Raw genomic sequence first — 20,101 nt, 5'->3', positions numbered from 1 at the left:
CACCCGGCCCCTAACCATCCCAGGTTCCCCAGTGGGGGGGGGGCGTGCTCCGAGGGCACTGCTCAAGTGGTTTTGATAGTTCAGCAGTTCTGAATTGCTGCCGATCTTGCTCCAAGCACAATGAAATCCTTCCAGAATCCACTGGCTGACATAGTCCACCCTAGAGTTTCCGTTTGGCTAGATTTTCGCTTCAGCTCTTGGCTGGGGTAGTTGATCAATTTGTTCTGTGCTCCGTCGTCTGTTGTGGTACCAGGTGTCCTCTGCAGGTTCTAACGTACCATCATATCCTCCATGAGCAACCGGCCATGCTGTCCACTGTTTCGTCTGAGCCACTGAGGAGGCCCAGCTCTGACATAAGCATCCCACGGTTAGACCATGGTTGAAGTTCTGAGTCCAGTGGTTCTGTTGGGAGATCCCCAAAGAAACCTCATCTCAGGTGACACCAGACCTGATTCGAGCACAGTCTGTTGCCCCAGTCAGCTACCACGTGCACTGGTGGTTGCAATTGCTGGGTCAGTTCTGTCTCCAGCCCTGTCTTCTACACAAACCAGTGGGTATTGCAGCTGAGCCCAATCCTGCCCACCCACCACATACTTAAATGGATGGGAGCTACATAAACCAGTGGGATCTGCAGCCTAGTTTGGGCGACTGCCAATAATCCGCACCAGGCCAGCCTCCTGCCTGGTTCCTGTGCTTAACAGTATGTACAACAGACTGGTCTAGTCTGTCCCACATCCCATTCAGTTCTCATACATGTCAAAAGGCAGTGAAGCCTAGTAAAACCCAACCAGCCCTACTATCCAGCCCATGCACATGCTGGTGGGTGCCACTCTATCTAGCCATGCCTGTCCCAGTCCTGATTCTCATGCTTATCAGTGGGAGTGGCAACTCAAGACGGAAGTGCCCACTATTTCCCTACTGGGCCTACTCCCACTCCTGGATTTTGTACTCTGCAGGTGATTCTGCAGTTTAACCTGACAGAATTAGCTCCCTGTGCCAGCATCTGCCAGCTGATGCTGTGGCAAAGCCCAACCAACCCTCACCCACTTTGCTTATACATGCACTGGTATGAACATAAACCCAGCCTGGCTTTCCCCTGTCCTGCTCACATGAGGCCAACACGTGTTGTAGCTCTGCCCAGCCTGGCCTGCTCCCAATCCCAGCTCTTATGCTCACAAGTGGGAGTAGTGGTCCAGCAGGAGAACCCCATGCAGCCCCCCTACTGGCTTCACCCCCTCCCCCGCTGGGTCTCATGTGTGCTGGTTGGGTGCTGTGGTCCAGTCTGGCATGGACCGCCAAATTTGGCATTTGCCAGTGGGTGCAATAGTGTGGCTCCCACTGGTGGGGTCTACAGTCTAGCCCAACCAGCTGGCCCCCAGTCCTGACCCTCATGTGGACTGAGTTGTGTTGTGACCACACCCCGGCCTGGCCACACTTCTGGTGCTCACATTCGCCAGGGATGATATGAACTGGCCTGGCTGGCTTGCCCCAAATCTGAGCCAAATGTATGCCAGTGGGTACCAATACCTGGCTTGGTCCTTGCACTCACCTGCAGGGACTGTGTCCCAACAGAGGAGTTGCCCAAGCTCCTCAATCAGAATCTCTCCCAGTGCCAGTCTTGCACCCACTGATGGGTCCTTGGGTCAGCCCTACTTAGTCCACCTTCCATCCTAGCAGGAACAGTGACCTTTCCTGACCTGCCCTTATCCATTCCAGTTGTTACTATTGGGTGCTACAGCCCAGCCAAGCCTGGTCTGTAACCAGACACAGCTTACTAATGGCACAATAGAGACAGAGACCTAGCCCGGCCTGTCCTACACCCATCCTGGTTTTCATGAGCTCAGTGGGTACTGGAGTCTAGCCCAGTCTGGCACACCCCAGACCCAGTCCACACCCATGCTGAGGGAGACTGCAGCCATGTACAAACCAGACCACAGCCCCTACTCTGACCCTTTGCACTCACCAGTGGGAACCACAACCCAGACAGGGTGTCCTCTTAACTCCTCAAACAGGCCTGTTCCCACTATAGATTTCGTACATGCCAGTGGTTGCTCTGACCCAGCTTGGCATAACCCCCCACCTGTCTTGGCTTTGTCTTTGGATGCTAGGTAATGGAAATTGAAAGCAAATTGTATTAATAGTTTAATGATAAACTAAATTTGGAGGTGAAGAATGGTAAGCCTTTCTAGTCGTCAGTTCACAGGTATACACCTGCCAAGACCATCTCCCATTTAAGTGGGATTTGTTATCACATTGCCGGTTGAAATGTAGAGCTACAGATAGCACCAAAGCTCTATGCCGCAGATTTTTTCTTTATGTGTACACTTGTGAGCAAAGCTTAATGTGTAGGTTATGCACAGTAAGAGACTAACAACAGTAATAGTAAAATATAAAAACAGCTGGAACAATATAATATAAAGAAAATTTGTGTGAATGTTTTTCTGAATCCATTTTTTAAAGTTTTTTGTTTATTTATTTGAAAGGCATAGTTACAGAGAAGGGGACAGTCCGAGAGCTCCTCCACCTGCTGGCTCACAGCCTGAGTGACCGCAGCGGCCAGCCCAGGCAGACCGGAGCCACAATACTGGTCCTCATTTGGGTGCTGGGCCCAAGCGCAGGGGCCATCTTCTGCTGCCTTCCCAGGTGCACTAGCAGGGAGGTGGTGCTGGGCCCAAGCGCAGGGGCCATCTTCTGCTGCCTTCCCAGGTGCACTAGCAGGGAGGTGGTGCTGGGCCCAAGCGCAGGGGCCATCTTCTGCTGCCTTCCCAGGTGCACTAGCAGGGAGGTGGTGCTGGGCCCAGGCGCAGGGGCCATCTTCTGCTGCCTTCCCAGGTGCACTAGCAGGGAGGTGGATCAGAAGCAGAGCAGCCGGGACTTGAACTGCTGTTCTGGTGTCACAGGCAGCAGCTTAAACACTTCCACAATACTAGCCACTGTTAGAGTTTGTTACTACGTTGGCTGTAACTGAGACTGAGGCAAGTCAAAACATGGATGAGGGGAGACACTGCATATTGTCTAGAACTTGTAAATTAATCTTACATGTTAATAAGAATAATCTCTCCCAGAAAGTTCACATTAAAAATTTAGACTTATGGGTCCGGCACGATAGCCTAGTAGCTAAATCCTCGCCTTGCACGTGCCAGGATCCCATATGGGCACTGGTTCCTGTCCTGGCTGCCCTGCTTCCCATCCAGCGTCCTGCTTGTAGCCTGGGAAAAGAGCAGGGCACGGCCCAAAGCCTTGGGACCCTCACCGCGTGGGAGACCTGGAGGAAGTTCCTGGCTCCTGGCTTCAGATCGGCTCAGCTGCAGCTGTTGTGGCCACTTGGGCAGTGAACCAGCAGATGGAAGATCTTTGTCTCTTCTCTCTGTAAATCTGCCTTTTGAAGAAATAAATAAAATCTTTAAAAAATAAAAAGAAAAGCACCATGTTAGAATGTATTTTAAACTTGAACTGTTGTACTTTATGAGCTGTAGAAACAGGTTTTTCTTTCATTGAACTGTCCATTTTGATGGGCTCATTGGTTCTTCTCTCAGTGGTTTGCGTGGAAGGGGACGCGGGGTGGGGAGGGGCCTAGCTGGTGTGTCACTGTACCAGTTGTTGTGACCTCACCGAAGCATCGCTCCCCCAGCCTGTCGTTACATCCCACTTTCTGGATTATTGTAAGGATGAAATTAAACTATTTATTTAAGATGTAGTAACTAGTCCAGAGTAAGAAACGAGCAAATCATTAATTCTTTCTCTTTTGTGCCACCGTCTGTACATGCATCTCAACATGCTGTTGACCAAAACAAATAAAACCAAACAACAGTGTAGGAGACCCACAGTTCTACTTGTGCTTGTGCGCCAGTGGGGAGGAGTGCATGTGTGTGCCAGAACATGTGCAGGAGTGTTCCTAGCAGTGTTGTTGTGATAGCTCTAAACTGGGAGCACCTGTCTACCTACAACAGTAAACTGAAGAATAAATTCTAGCATATGCAGAAAATGGAGTCCCATGCAACAACACATGTGAACATGGCCCTGCCGCCAACGGGAGTCAGGAATAACTATGGCCTTCCTTCTGCCCTACTTTATTAACAGTCACTGGGACCAGCCTACACCCACTCATTTATGTATGGTTATTACTGGGAAGTGTGGAATGCTTGTGACATTGACCCAAGCCTAAAATATTTGTTACCTGGCCCTTTACAAATAGCTTGCCTTGGGCCCAGCGGCGTGGCCTGGCGGCTAAAGTCCTCGCCTTGAACGTACCAGGATCCCATATGGGCGCTGGTTCTAATCCCGGCAGCTCCACTTCCCATCCAGCTCCCTGCTTGTGGCCTGGGAAAGCAGTTGAGGATGACCCAAAGCCTTGGGACCCTGCACCCGTTGTGCTCACTTGGGGAGTGAATCATAGAATGGAAGATCTTTCTCTCTATCTCTCCTCCTCTCTATATCTGATTTTGTAATAAAAATAAATAAATCTTTAAAAAAACGAAAGCAAAAACAAATAGTTTGCCTTCCCTGCTGTAAATGAGGTTGACAGATAAGTGCATGTGAGCAGCGGCTGCCAGGGGATGGGGCTGCCAGAGGATGGGGGCTGCCGGGGGATGGGGGCTGCCGGGGGGTGGGGGCTGCCGGGGGGTGGGGGCTGCCGGGGGGATGGGGCTGCCGGGGGATGGGGCTGCCAGGGGGTGGGGGCTGCCGGGGGGTGGGGGCTGCCGGGGGGATGGGGCTGCCGGGGGGTGGGGGCTGCCGGGGGGTGGGAGTTGCCGGGGGATGGGGGCTGCCGGGGGTGGGGGCTGCCGGGGGGGTGGGGGCTGCCGGGGGATGGGGGCTGCCGGGGGGTGGGGGCTGCCGGGGGGTGGGGGCTGCCGGGGGGATGGGGCTGCCAGGGGATGGGGCTGCCAGGGGGTGGGGCTGCCGGGGGGTGGGGGCTGCCGGGGGGATGGGGGCTGCCGGGGGGGGTGGGGGCTGCCGGGGGGGTGGGGGCTGCCAGGGGGTGGGGCTGCCGGGGGGTGGGGCTGCCGGGGGGTGGGGGCTGCCGGGGGGATGGGGCTGCCGGGGGATGGGGGCTGCCGGGGGTGGGGGCTGCGGGGGGTGGGGGCTGCCAGGGGGTGGGGGCTGCCGGGGGATGGGGGCTGCCGGGGGGTGGGGGCTGCCGGGGGGGTGGGGGCTGCCGGGGGTGGGGGCTGCCGGGGGGATGGGGCTGCCGGGGGGTGGGGGCTGCCGGGGGGTGGGAGTTGCCGGGGGATGGGGGCTGCCGGGGGGTGGGGGCTGCGGGGGGTGGGGGCTGCCGGGGGATGGGGGCTGCCAGGGGATGGGAACTGCCGCTGACGGGTCTGGCATTTCTTTTGATGATGAAATGTTGTGGATTTAAGTTGTGGTTGTGGTCGGAGAGTTGTGAATATAATAAAAATATATTCAGTAAAAAAATAAGTTGAATGTGAGAAAGCAAACACAAAAGACGATGTTAAATCAGTGTTTAGCTTATATAAAGGCAAAGGACTCAAAGGTGTTGCAGTTGGCTGGTGGCTGCCAGAGGCCAGGTGCCCGCAGAAGTCCACCTGGTGGTTGCCTTCTTCAATCAGAGGATCTCTTTATCTCCCTCATGTGTTGGACTTCATAGTCCCGGTGCTTAGAAATATGTGGAGATCAGTGAGCTGGAAAGATCCGGAGAACTGTCTCTAAGGACTTCCCCCAGTACTCTACTCATTCAGGGAGAACTGGAGATTGGCCATCGTTTAATGTGTTCATTGGCCTCGGAGTAGCCTTCCTCTCTGTATCTTCAAGCAGGTGAAGTCTGGGCCAAAGTCCCTCATCTCTTTTCTTTCTCTTGGCCAGGTGTACGTGACTGCTGAGAGTCGCTTTAGCACCCTGGCCGAGCTTGTTCACCATCACTCCACAGTGGCTGACGGGCTCGTGACAACCCTGCACTACCCTGCACCCAAGTGTAATAAGCCCACGGTCTATGGCGTGTCCCCCATCCACGACAAATGGGAAATGGAACGGACAGATATCACCATGAAGCACAAACTCGGGGGCGGTCAGTATGGAGAGGTTTACGTTGGTGTGTGGAAGAGATACAGCCTTACAGTTGCCGTGAAAACGCTGAAGGTGGGTTACTCAGAATTCTGGTTTCCAGGTAGCCTGCTCTTCTGGGCCAAATCCCTTGGAAATTTGTGCCCTTTATCTTTGAAACACTTTCCACCCACTGATCACAAGCATTTTAGCAAATTGCAGTGATTAACTCCAGTGTCATTGCTGACATTGCAAAGGCAGGGTATTCACTGCAAGACAGTGAAACCCACGTATGAGCAGAATGTTTCTGGAGCCTGTTAGTGCAGACCTTGTATTAGGTTAGAGGCAAATCAGAATTTATAAAAGCTACCCAGGCCGCTGGCTTCCTGAGGCCAGCCCGGGCAGGGCAGAGCTCTTCAGCCCTTGTCTGAACCATGGGCTCGCTCTTTATTCTGTCCTTACTTTTCTTCTCCCCTCTCCATGCAGTTGGGTCACTTCTTGTCTGTACTGTTGCTGGAAAGCTTTTCCCTGATCCCACGCTCTCTCCTTTGGGCCTGCTGAAGTAAAATTACAAGGTTGCCAGCCCCAGTCCTCTGAAGAGGCTCCCAGTGCCCCAGGAGCTCCAGGCCAGCACTGGAAGGGCTTTCCTCCTGAACATGCATCTCTCCCTGAGAAGCTCATGATCTGAGCGGGACGGTGGCCGTTGAACAGTGGCGTGTGGTCTGTGCACTGGTTTCAAGCCCGAGACCCGCGAGGAGTGAGCTGCCGGAGGCTGGAAGATCAGCCTGGGCGGCCCGAGCGGCCCTCCCCTGTGTTGGGTGATGATAGGACATGGTTGCTGAATGTTACTGCCCCTTGTAATTTCTACTGAAGTTTGTAACATGTATGCAAGGATGTCTTGAGACTTCCGTAGGCACATTGCACTGTGATAAAGCCATGCCGAAATTTTTAAAAGACATTCCCTTTTACTTTCGAAATTGAAGTGTTGGAGTTATAAGTTGACTAAACAATTAAGAGGGGGCTTGTCCCCCTTTTTTTTCTCCTTACCTTTCTGTTTTCCAGGAAGATACCATGGAAGTGGAGGAGTTCCTAAAAGAAGCTGCAGTTATGAAGGAAATCAAGCATCCGAACCTGGTACAGCTGTTAGGTGAGGAAGCATGTGTGAACCCGCTTTCCCCAAACAAGCCTAAGTCCTTGCTGCACTTCGATTCTGTCTTCCTGCTGCTGTGCATTCGGGGGAGTCGGGCGGTGGGCAGTAGGTGATGGCCCAAAGGCTTGGTACCTGCCACCTCCGTGGGAGGTGCTGATTGATTGAGTTCTTATTTCCTAAGGCCTTAGTCTTGCCCAGTGGGCATTTAGGGATGGAGGGGGGAAGGGCAAACCAACAAATGGAAAATCTCCCTGCTTTTCAAATCGAAGTTACCTAATTATAGTCTTCTTGGCCCTGTAAGGAATTAATGCAAGTAATTCTTCTGCTCAAATAGGCAGATACTCATAGCCATATGATTTCTAGAAAACAATGGCACAAGGACTCCCTTTTCAACTTTTCTTCCTTCTCCCTTCCTCTTTTCTCCCCTCAAAGGGGAGAGACACACAGACACAGAGATCTTCAGTCCATAGGTGTACTTCTCCAGTGTCTGCAGTAGCTGGGGCTGAGCCAGGGACACGGTCAGGGACCTAAGTACTTGGCCTGTCACCTGCTGTTTCCCAGGGTGCACCTCAGCAGAACACGGTCATCTGCAGCAGAGCCGGACTGGGACCTTGGCACCCCGTCACAGAAGCAGCTGTCCCAGGAGGTGTCTTAACTGCTGGCTCAAATGCCTGCCTCTCAGCCAACTGCCGGATTGCTTGCTGAGAAGGGGGAAAGATTACTGCCAAATTAGTTCAGAGAGCTTTCAAATGCATTGTTTGAATATGTACTAGTAAAAAAAAAAAAAAAAAAAACTCTAATCTTCAAATTGCAGGTGTGTGTACTTTGGAACCCCCCTTTTACATTGTGACTGAATACATGCCATATGGGAATTTGCTTGATTATCTCCGAGAGTGCAACCGAGAGGAGGTGACTGCTGTCGTCCTGCTGTACATGGCCACTCAGATCTCGTCTGCCATGGAGTATTTAGAGAAGAAGAACTTCATCCACAGGTACGTCAGCCTGGGCACTGCTGGGACTAAGCGTGAAGTCATCCTGCTTGACATAGAGACGAAGGAGCAGCGTGAGACCCTTCCCAGGCTTTCCCATGAACGAAGGAAGTAGTTACAGCTTTCACATAATGAAGCAGTGATATCGTGTCTGACCTGTAGTCCCACCACCCTCCGATCAAGTGTCAGGAGCCTTTGTTACTGTCAAAACCAGAAAGGTTTCTCTTGCTCAGCACTGTCCAAACACTCCCTCTAGTGGCTGAATTTTTCAAATAGTTTTCTGTCTTGGCAAAGAACTGAACAGCCCTAGAGAAAAGCCACCGATGGCTCCACTTTGGAATCTACTCCAGCTGCTTGCAGATAGCAAGCCGTTTTAGAAAGCTCCGTAGCTTCCTCCATACTGGGAGTGATGCGTCCTTAGTGGCTTTCTGCCATGGTGGGTTGTCATAAAATGCCATCCTGCTTGTTAGCGCGCACTTAGCAGTGCTGCTTGTAGCACGAGAAAGTACAGCCTCTATGGCCGTTTTCTCACCCTCTGCATGGAATCACGTTAGGCTTCTCTGTCTCACAGAGATCTCGCAGCTCGCAACTGCCTAGTGGGAGAAAACCACGTGGTGAAAGTGGCTGACTTTGGCCTAAGTAGGCTGATGACGGGGGACACCTATACTGCTCATGCAGGGGCCAAATTCCCTATTAAGTGGACGGCGCCGGAGAGTCTTGCCTACAACACCTTCTCAATCAAGTCTGACGTGTGGGGTAAGGTTGGAACACTCTTTCCCTACGTGTATCACCTTGGCCCCTTTGGGTTTCATTCATGTAACAGTCAGTGGGCTCTGCTTTGACCTTGACCCTTCTTGAATCACTCAGCAAGCACTTCTGCATGTCTGCTAGCTGCTAGGAACTGGACACAGAAGTAAGTGTGAAGAGCAAGGTTTACAACAAAGAAGTCTCTGCCTGCAGAGAGGGCCATGTGTTGCAGAAGCTGCAGTTGGGCTGGAAGCAGCTGTCATGGCCGGGCAGTCCTCCGCGGGCTGCGGCGTCTTAGCCGGTGTCGTAAACCGCTGGGTTAGACGCCTGCTCCTTTGTAGAGTCTGAATGAACGTCTTCACTTTAGTCCTCTGATGTTAGCTGACTTTAAAACCACGCAAAGTATTAGGCAGATCAAAGTTCTAACGGTCGGATACTGTCTCCCTTCCATTGCTTTTAAAAAGTAAGTTTTATTTGTTTTTGTTGGGAAGGCATATTTCCGGAGAGGAGGGGATAAAGATTTCCTATCTGCTGTTTCACTCCCCAAATAGCTGCAACAGCCAGAGCTGAGCCATTCCGAAACCAGGAACCAGGAGCTTCTTCTGGATCCCCCACGTGGTTACAGAGTCCCAAAGCTTTGGGCTGTCCTTCATTGCTTCCCCAGGCCATTAGCAGGGAGTTGCCTGGAAGCAAAACAGCTGGGAATCAAATTGATGCCGATATGAGATGATGGTGCTTGCAGGTGGAGGATTAGTCAATTTAGCTATCAACGCCCTTCACCTTTTTTTTTTTTAAAAGACTTATTTCATTATTTTTGTTGGAAAGGTTGATTTAGATAGAGAAGGGGAAACAGATCTTCCATCTGCTGTTTCACTCCCCAAGTGGCCGCAACGGCTAGAGCTGAACTGATCCAAAGCTAGGAGCCAGGAGTTTCTTCTGGGTCTCCCACATGGATGCAGGGTACCAAGGCTTTGGACCGTCCTCAACTGCTTTCCCAGGCCACAAGCAGGGAGCTGGATGGGGAGTGGAACAGCCAGGACACAAACCGGTGCTCATATGGGATCCTGGAGTGTTCAAGGCAAGGATTTCTTACATGGTTATAGTTTGTTGTATTTCATTGGAGTAAAACTAATCTAAATAAACGTTTGGAGGTTGGTATACTTTTAAAAGCTGTACTTATTTGAAAGGCAGAGACACAGAGAGAGGTGAAGAGAACTTCATAGTGCTGGCCAGGCCGGAGCCAGGAGTCAGAGCTCTGTCCTGGTCTCTCATGTGGATGGCCTTCCGCTTTCCCAGGCACATCAGGCGGGAGCTGAATCAGAAGTGGAGCACTGGGGATGCCAGGGTCATAGGTGGCAGTTCAGCTGATGCTCTACACCACCAGTGCAAAGTGCACATTTCAGAGAAAACTGCCCTGAGCATGGCCTGCAGTGTTCCTGGGGCAGGTATCTTAGAGGACAGGAAAATTCATGTGAAGACCTGGTAACAGGACGTGGTAGTGTTATTACTAGTGGGTAAATATAACCCAGAATTTAACAGAGAAGTTAGCTAGTCTTATGAAGAAGTAAAATGTAGTGCTTTTGTAATCCCTTGTGCAGCTTTTGGAGTACTGCTATGGGAAATTGCCACCTATGGCATGTCACCCTATCCGGGTATTGACCTGTCGCAAGTCTACGACCTGCTGGAGAAAGGGTACCGGATGGAACAGCCAGAGGGATGCCCCCCCAAGGTGTACGAACTAATGAGAGCGTGTGAGTATTATCTATAACTTTGAAAGTTTACGGCAACAATTCAGAGTGCTTAACAAATGGGAAACACCTCTCTTCAGTATTGTTGGATTGAATCCAGCCCTATGCTGCTTGGAAAGTTGGTCTCTTGTTTTCCTCTTATCATTGTGACTTACTGGAATCCTAAGAACCTATTGTTTATGACCCGAGTATTGACCCAGTTTTTCAAAAAACACTTGAAAGAAATTGGGTTTAGGGATCACAATAGGGGAGGGCTGCTTGCAGCTAGATGAGGTGATAGCTAAAGACTTTGACCCATGTATCAGGTTACCTTGGAGATGCGTCACCACCAGCGCCTGACATCTTAAAGCTGCGGGGATGCAGGCGGGTCATGAGTCACAGTTGAGTTTGTCAGTCTCTATGTTATTTTCTCATTGACCATTGGTGTTCTCTCTTGCCCTTTGCAAATACAAACTTCGACTTCCTTTTTCTGATATGCTAATCTATTTCTGAGTGTGGAGTTAAGTATCTGGTATAATTAGACTGAGTTTTTTAAGATTTATTGATTTTATTAGAAAGTCAGAAATAAGAAAAGTCAGATATACAGAGAGGAGGAGAGACAGAGAGGAAGATCTTCCGTCTGATGATTCACTCCCCAAGTGAGCCGCAATGGTGGGTGCGCGCCGATCCGAAGCCGGGAACCTGGAACCTCTTCCGGGTCTCCCACGCGGGTGCAGTGTCCCAATGCATTGGGCCGTCCTCGACTGCTTTCCCAGGCCACAAGCAGGGAGCTGGATGGGAAGTGGAGCTGCCGGGATTAGAACCGGCGCCCATATGGGATCCCGGGGTGTTCAAGGCGAGGACTTTAGCTGCTAGGCCACGCCGCCGGGCCCTAGACTGAGTTTTAAAGACAAGTTTTACTGCTTCTGTATTCCCCACCTGTCATCATCCTCATAGTGGGGAACAGGAGCCGAGGCCTACCTAGCAGTGGGTTTGTCACAGAGCCTGGAGTGGAGAAGCGGCTGTTATCACTGTCACAGTGAACAGGCTGAGGCAAAGCACCCCAGGCAGGGCCTCCTGATGCGGGTGCCGCTTGACCTTCCAGGGGCTCTTCATGTTGCTTTTCTCTTCTGTAGGCTGGAAGTGGAGCCCTGCTGACAGGCCTTCTTTTGCCGAAACACATCAAGCTTTTGAAACCATGTTCCATGACTCGAGCATTTCCGAAGGTGAGAGACTGGTGGCTTTGGTGTTTGTAGCTGACTAGCTCCAGGTGTTGGCGATGATGATGATGGGAACAATACTTCAAAAATCATCGACTTTTGTGGCTTGTGACTGTTTCAAGATACTAAGTTAACTTTTGGCCTTTATTGTTCCTGTATTGCTTTTTATAGTATGTCTTTCTCAGTATGTTTACTATCAAAAATTGTTTTAAGTAGAAATTGATTTTGTTTCTTCATCAAGTCGAGAAACTTGTAGTCCTTTTAAGCATAAACACTTTTAACTTTTTTCATTGGAGGCTAGAACAACTTAAATATCTGGAAGACTTTTAATTGTTCCATCTATATAATTGAATGTGCGGATTGATATGCTGTGGCAGGTGTTTGGCACAGAAGTTAAGGTCCTGCCTCTGGAGTAGTGTGCCTGGGTTGTCCCAGCTCTGCTTCCAGTCCAGCTTGCTGCTCACACAGCCTGGCAGGTGGAAGAGGATACCCGAGGACTTAGGATCCTGCCACCCCCCAGGGAGGCCCAGATGGAGTTCGCAGCTCCTGGGCTCAGGCTTACCCAGCCTCAGTTTTATGACCTGTTGGGGAAATGGATCAGCAGATGGCAGATCGAGAGGTGCAGCTCTCTGTCTCTGTGTGACTTTCAAATAGAGTGGAGAATGAATAATAATCAAAAAATTAAGCAAAACTCAGTTGAACCACAAAGTCTGTACCTAGACCTCTCTGGGCCAGCTCCCCCTGGACCTCTGAGTTCATCTCTGTTACCATGTGTTACCACTGCTTCCGGGTGCTGCTACTGGCAATGAGTCACACTTCCTCGTCTTCTTCCCCTTCTCTAAATTGACAATGCATGACACCCTGCTTCTTGTCCCTTATTGTCTTCCAAGTGTGTCTGCCACCTGTCTAAGCCCTAGCTGATCAGTGAGCTTACTTATTAAGATAAAAAGACCACAAAATTGGTTCTGAAGTTTTGTATTTGTTTTTCAGAGTTTTCTTTTCTTCCAAGTTGAACAGAGTTGACCACTTGAATTCAAAAGAAAATACAAAGAGAGGAAATCAGGCGAGTTGACTTTTGTCTGATTGCTCTAGTGGTTTTTTTCATTTTTATTGGAAAGACAGATGTACAGAGAGAAGAAGATGTGAAGAGAGAGAGATCCACTGGTTCACTTCCCAAGTGGCTGCAACGGCCAGAGCTGAGCCGATCTGAAGCCAGGAGCTCTTCCAGGTCTCCCACACGGGTGCAGGGTCCCAAGGCTTTGGGCCATCCTCCACTGCTTTCCCAGGCCACAAGCAGGGAGCTGGATGGGAAGTGGAGCAGCAGCCAGGATATGAACCAGCACCCATATGGTATCCTGGTGCTTGCAAGACAAGGATTCAGCCATTGAAACTCTGTGCCAGGTCTATCAATTCAGAAGGTTTTTTTTTTTTTTTTTTTTTTTTTTTTTTTTTAAGATTTTTATTTATTCTTAAAATTTTTGTTGGAAAGTCAGATATATAGAGAAGAGGACAGACGGGAAGATCTTCCATCTGATGAGTCACACTCCCCAAATGGCTACAGTGGCCAGAGCTGCGCCGTTCCAAAGCCAGGAGCCTCTTCCAGGTCTCCCATGTGGATTACAGGGTCCCAAGGCTTTGGGCCGTCCTCCACTGCTTTTCCAGGCCACAGGCAGGGAGCTGGATGGGAAGCAGGGCCACCAGGATTAGAACCTTGTACCCATATAGGTCCTGGTGTGTGCAAGATGAGCACTTCAGCTGGTCGTCCACCATGCCAGGCCTAATTCAGAAGTTTTTTTTTTGTTTTTTTTTATTTTATGACAGTTTAGCAGGCACTGAGGTCTCTCCTCCCCTTCTTGAAGCTCCCTCCCCTCCCCACTGTCCTCCCCTCCAGTCTTACCATGGGTGTCTTTTGTGAATTTTCACACGTCCATCATGCTGCCAAGGGGTCTCGCAACAGTGTAGGAGATTGTCAGCCATTTCGCTGTGAGTCCATTCTTGTCCTGCATGCATGGAGACAGATTTCTGTTTCTACCTATGAACGTATTAATTTCTGCTATGCTTCCATTATGCATCCGCTTAAGTACAGTCCACCGTGAGGAGAAAAAGTAGAGAACCTTCATCCACATGCAGTTAAGGAACATGTATATTGTGTATCAGTGTGACACTAGGGTGGTGAAAGAGAGTCCAGCATCTTCGTGTAGGAATAAATGCCAGCATATGTCCCATGTGGCACTATTGAAAGTACAGTAAGGACTAGAGCATCATTACTTACAGACAGTAGCAACAACAGTGTTAAAGGGACATTGACAATCTTAGGTGATGACAAGCAGTCTCTTATGGATGATTGATTAATGGATTGCATTATAAGATCTTATTACGAAAGGTACAAATAACTAGGAAGTGCAATAAGGTAAAATTCACAGGTAAAATCCTTAGATTTGACGTCATATTATATTAGAGCAAACATATGGCATCTGACCTTTTGGAATTGGCTCATATCCCTTAGCTTAATGGTCTCCAGATTCGGCCCATTTGGCCACAGAGTATTGTGTTTCATTTTTTTTTTTTAATAGCTGAGTAGTATTCCCTGGAGTAGATGAACCGTAGTTTCTTTATCCAGTCCCCTGTTAATGGGCAGGTAGATTGCTTCCATGTTTTTACGATTATTGATTGTGCTGCAGTGAACACAGGTTGCATGTTGCTTTCACATGTAACAAGTCTTTTGGATCTATTCCTAGGAGTAGTATTGTGGGTTATATGGTAGGTGGATTTTCAGTTGCCCAAGTATTCTCCATACTGACTTCCGTAGTGGTTGAACCAGCCTGCAGTCCCACCAGCAGTGGAGTAATGGTTCCTTTTCCCCCACAACCTTGCCAGCAGGTGGTGTTGGTAGTTTTCTGTATTTGGGACATTCTTACTGGAGTTAAGTGGAACCTCAGTGTTGTTTTTATTGAATTTCCCTTGTTGCCAGGGAGCTTGAGCATTTTTTCATATGACTGTTAGCCATTTGGATTTGTTCCTTTCAAAAGTGTCTGCCCATTTCTCTTGCCCATTTTTTGACTGGTTTGTTTGTTTTGTTGTTATGATTGTTCTGGAGTTTTTTTTGTATGTTGTGGAAATTAGCCCCTTGTCTCCTGTGTAGTGTGCAAAGACTTTCTCCCACTCAGTTGATTGCTTTTTTTACTTTGTTGATTGTTTCCTTTGCTGTGCAGAAGCTTCTTAGTTTGATGTAGTCCCTTTTGTTTATTTGGGTCTTGACTTCCTTTGCATTTGATGATTTTTCTAGGAAGTCAGTGCCTACACCTATATCTTGCAAAATATTTCCAACTTTTTCTTCCAAAAGTTTGATGGTTCTGGGTATAGGTTTAGATCTTTTATCCATTTAGATCTGATCTTTGTGTATGGTGAAAGGTGTGGATCTTGTTTCTTATTTCTGCAGGCTGTTAACCAGTTGTCTCAACAGCATTTGTTGAATAGATCAGGCTTTTTCCCTGGATTGTTTTCTGTTTTCTTGTCAAAGATTAGATGGCTGTGGGCCCAGTGCCATGGCCTAGTGGCTCAAGTCCTCGCATTGAATGCGCTGGGATCCCATATGGTCACTGGTTTTAATCTTGGCAGTGCTGCTTCCCATCCAGTTTCCTGCTTGTGGCCTGGGAAAGCAGTCGAGGACGGCCCAAAGCTTGGGATCCTGCACCCGCGTTGGGAGACTCAGAAGAGCTCCTGGCTTCTGACTTCAGATCGGCACATTACCGGCCATTGTGGTCACCTGGAGAGTGAATCATCAGACAGAAGACAATTCTCTCTGTTTCTCCTCCTCTCTACATATATCTGACTTTGCAACAACAACAACAAAAAAATAAATCTTAAAAAAAAAAAGATTAGATAGCTGTACATGTGTGGTTTCCCTTCTGGTGTTTCTGTTCTACTCCATTGGTCTTCATCTCTGTTTCTGTTTCTGTGCCAGGATATTTTGGTAACTGCTGCCTTAGAATGTGTCTGAAGGTCTGGGATTGTTATCCCTCCCACTAGATTCTTATTTTTCAGGATGGTTCTGGCTATTCATGTTTTTTTGTGTTACCAGATGAACTTTTGTATCATTTTTTCCAGCTTTGGTATTATGGACATTTTAATGATATTGACTCTGCCCATCCAGGTACGTTTCTCCACTTTGTGAAGTCTTCTGTTTCTTTTCTTAATGTTTTGTAGTTCTCCTCGTAGAGAACTTCCACATCGCTACTTAGGTTTATTTCCAGGTATTTCATTTTCTTCTCTGTTATTTTGAAGGGTACCATGCTGGTTAGTTCTTTTTCAGCTTTAGAGTTGTGTACACTATGGCTGTTGATTTCTGTTCATTTATTTTGTGCCCCGCCGCTTTATCAAACTCTCGTATAAGTTGTAACAGTCTCTTTATTGAGTCTCTTGGTTTTCCTATGTATAGAATCTTGTCCTCTGCAAACAGATAGTTTGATTTTCTTGTTTCCAATTTGAATTCCTGTGATTTCTTGTCTAATAGCATTTGCGAGTACTTGCAGTACTATGTTAAATGGTGGTGGTGAGAGTGGACATCGTGTTTGGTTCCAGCTCTTAGTGGGAGGACTTCCAGTCTTCCCAATTCAGTATGATGCTGGCATTGGGTTTTCATATATTGCTTGGATTCTGTTGTAGATTGTTCCTTCTATGCCTACCTTAGAGTTTTTAGCATGAAGTGGTGGCAGGTTTTATCAAAAGCTTTTTCTGCATTTCTTGAATCTATCATATGGTTCTTATTCTTCAGTTTTTTGATGTGATGTATCATGTTCATAGATTTACGAACGTTAAACCATCTTTACATGCCAGGAATGAATCTTACCTCATCCGGATGAGTAATCTGTATGATGTATTGTTGTGTTCTGTTGGCTAGTATTTTGTTGAAGATCTTAGCGTCAGTATTCATCAGGGATATCGGTCTGTAGTTTCCTTTCTCTGCTGTGTCTGTCTGGTTTCAGTATTAAGGTGATGTTGGCCTCATAGAACGAGTTTGGAAGGGTTGCCTGCGCTTCTATTGTTGTGAAGAGTTTGTGGAGGATTGGGCTCAGCTCTGCTTGGAATTCTTTGTATAATTCAGCAGTGAAACCATCTGGACCCGGGCTTTTCTTTGTTGGGAGGGCTTTAATTACTGATTTGATCTCTGTCTCTATCATAGGTTTGTTTGGGTTTTCTGTTGCTTTGTGACTAAGTTTTGGTAGGTGGTGGGAGTCCAGGAACCTGTCCATTTCATGGAGGTCTTCTGATTTGTTGGCATATAGTTGTTTGTAGTAATTTCTAATTACTCTCTTTATGGCTGCGATGTCTGTTGTTATGTTCCCTCTTTCATCTTTTATACTATGAAATCTGGTTTTCTACAGCTTTTTTTTTTTTTTTTTTTTTTTGGTCCATGAACCAGTAGGGTGTCTATTTTGTTTATTTTGTCAAAGAACCAACTTCTTGATTCATTAATTTGTGCATTGTTCTTTTGCTCTCTGGTTGGTTTATTTCTTCTCATTTTGGTTATTCCTTGTTTTCTGTTGTTTTTGGAATTATTTTGCTGTTTTTTTCTAGTTCCTTCAGATGTATACTTAGCTTGTTTACCTGGTGTCTGTCTTGTTTCTTGATGTAAGCACCAATTGCAACAAATTAGCCTCATAACCCTGCCTTGGCAGTATCCCGCATGTTTTGGTGTGTTGTGTTTGAGTTTTCATTTTCAGGTAGCAGGTGGTTGTGGGAATACTTTTTAATCCTCACTTGCCCGTCAGTCAGCTAAGCAACCAGAATGTTTGTCAGCTGCTGCCACCTTGTGGGTACTTGGCTATTGAGTACCCTCGCCTTCCCCAGTCTTGGGCAGGTATGAGCAGGTCTAAATCTGCAAGCCTGCCCGCCAGGGAGCCGCTCAGTACGAGTGTGTCCCGGCTGCTCTGCAGTGTGCAGTCAGCAGGTACACTCTGCTCCTCACTGCCCGGTTCTGGGGTCCCCACACCTTCCCTCACCCCTGATGGGCAAGTGGTGGGGGGAGTGTGCTTCGAGCTGTTGCCTCTGTTTACTCCCACCGCTGGGCACCTCTGTGGCCTCTGCCCACCAGGTGGCTGCTCAGTGCATGCGCTGCTTTTCTTCACTCTCCGCATCTGCACTCATGCTGCTCAGCAACAAGAGAAACCTCTGCCCCTGAAGAACTCTGCATCTCCCTTTAGGATGATTCTGGTGCCCCCTGGCGGGGCTCAGACTGCAGAGCCTTCAGGTGCAGGTGGGTTCAGACCTCATCCTGCATGCCTCCGACTCAGATGGTTCACTCCCTGGTTACCCTCCCCAGTGGCGTGCCCTCTGCTGGTCGGGGTTGCCCAGTTCTGTGCCTGTGAATTTCTCCTCAAGCTGGCTCTCTTTCACCAGTGTCCTACCCTAAGGGTCCTTTTGCCTCACTCTGTCAGAGTAGGCGAAAACTCCCACCAGGATTCTCTCTGTCAATTCATGACTCGTCAGATTTTGTCTGAGTCCCTGTTTGCCCTGGATGGCATCCATTTTTACCTACTCAGCCTTGAGAGGTTTTCAGGGCTTTCCCTCACCCGTGCAGCACCTGCCTCGGTCCTGCCCACTCCAGGAGTTTCAGACAGTTTCCCAGAAATTCTCTTCGTTTTGCTCTCTGCCACTAGATGAATCCATCATCAGTTTGAAGAAATGGTGTGGGATGTAGTTGCCAACATCTGGGAGGTTTCGTCTTCACAGCTTGTAACCTGACAGTACAATGTCTGCCCTGGCTCTCGGAGCAAGTTAATTATGCGGAAAATTGTAGAAGAATTACAAAGTTTTACAGTTGTTGTTGCCTGCTTCGTTTTTGTTCATCAGTGAGTAACAAAGCCGCAGCACCACTGCCAAGTTTTACTCACCAGATGTTACCAATGGGACGAACACTGTTTATGAGCCTAATTTACTTCATTTGCATGAAATGGAGTTTCATTTGTTCTCATTTGTAGCACAATGTGCAGCCAAAAGTTAGAATACTCGTTCCTCTCTGTTTATCCACTTGGTTCAACATCTGAATAGGCACTCAGTAAATGAGACCATACAAATGAGCAATAAGTAGATGGAACCATAGCCAACAGCACTTATCACTAGAGAATTCTAAAATAAAACCACGTGAGATACCAAGACATGCCTACAAGAATGGTTAAGATTAAATTCAAGTGAATAAGTTGATGTTGGCAAGCAAGCAGAGGAGGCAGAAATTCTAAATGCTGCTAGAAAAAGTATAAATCGGTACAGTCACTTTAAAGCTGAACACGCATGGACCCACCAGTTTCTCTGGGCCTGTGCCAAGCAGATACGCATTCCATTGTGAGACAGGATCCATAGCTGGATATTCCAGCAGCATTTTCTTATCAGCTGAAAACTAGAAGCAGTGAATGTTGCTGACTTAGTGCTTTGGAAGCTATACTACCACGAGAAGAACCCCTCCACATTCAAGAGCACAGACTTTATCTGCAGACCTTCCGTTGAGAAGCAGCTGCCAAGGGAACCTCATGTGTGACTGTATGTGTGTGTTATACATTTCTGCTTTCTGCTGTTCAGGTCTTCCTCGGGCCTGTGCTGCGCTGAGGTGCAGCCCCCTTTCTCTTCACGAGATTGTGTCGTTCTCAGTTTCTTTGTCTTTCTCACAGAGGTAGCTGAGGAGCTTGGGAGAGCTGCCTCCTCGTCATCTGTTGTTCCTTACCTACCCCGATTGCCCATCCTTCCTTCCAAGACGCGGACGCTGAAGAAACAGTTGGAGAACAAGGAGAATATCGAAGGGCCACCAGATGCCACCGAGAATCCTGCTTGCAGCTCGGCGCCAGGTAAGGGGTGTGTGCACGCAGAGCCAGAGTAGCAGCTGACTTGCATAAAGCACCGTAGGGCAAGATGCTTTTCTGCCTGTTTTCATCCCTGCCCTTTCTGACCTCTCTAGTCCTGGGTTCGGTATTGCTAGCAGTAGTAGTCCTAACCTGTCTGCCCAACGTGCAACTCTGTCCCCTGCTCTATGCCCTTTGTTCCCAGTTCCCGTCCCCAGTGTCACCCTCCGTCCAGTTCTGACAAAAGCGTTTTCATTGGGTTTGACTGATGATGCCAGGTTGTGCAGTGGTTTAGGTAGCAGACAGCAGGGTATTTTCCCCCAGTTATAACCGCATTGCATTTGAAACCACTGATCACTGTGAAGTGACTGTGCACTTAATAATCTCCTGTGCACCCAAACAACACTTGACATTTCATTATTGCTGACAAAACAGT

General features: G+C 48.5%; 1 protein-coding gene across 4 annotated transcripts in view; it reads left to right on the top strand.

Annotated features, from left to right (window-relative positions):
- Positions 1–20,101, top strand: part of ABL2 (ABL proto-oncogene 2, non-receptor tyrosine kinase) — a 106,913-nt gene that overhangs the window by 84,919 nt on the left and 1,893 nt on the right. For all 4 annotated transcript variants that reach the window (XM_058660728.1, XM_058660726.1, XM_058660729.1 and 1 more), the window contains exons 5-11: positions 5,824–6,096; positions 7,063–7,147; positions 7,965–8,142; positions 8,711–8,895; positions 10,485–10,637; positions 11,750–11,839; positions 19,498–19,671. In XM_058660728.1, the coding sequence (XP_058516711.1) occupies positions 5,824–6,096; positions 7,063–7,147; positions 7,965–8,142; positions 8,711–8,895; positions 10,485–10,637; positions 11,750–11,839; positions 19,498–19,671 (1,138 nt within the window). The remainder of the gene's footprint in view (positions 1–5,823; positions 6,097–7,062; positions 7,148–7,964; positions 8,143–8,710; positions 8,896–10,484; positions 10,638–11,749; positions 11,840–19,497; positions 19,672–20,101) is intronic.

Source organism: Ochotona princeps, chromosome 2, assembly GCF_030435755.1.
Source record: "Ochotona princeps isolate mOchPri1 chromosome 2, mOchPri1.hap1, whole genome shotgun sequence".
Lineage (NCBI taxonomy): Eukaryota > Metazoa > Chordata > Mammalia > Lagomorpha > Ochotonidae > Ochotona > Ochotona princeps.
This window is presented reverse-complemented; position numbering and strand designations above follow the sequence as displayed.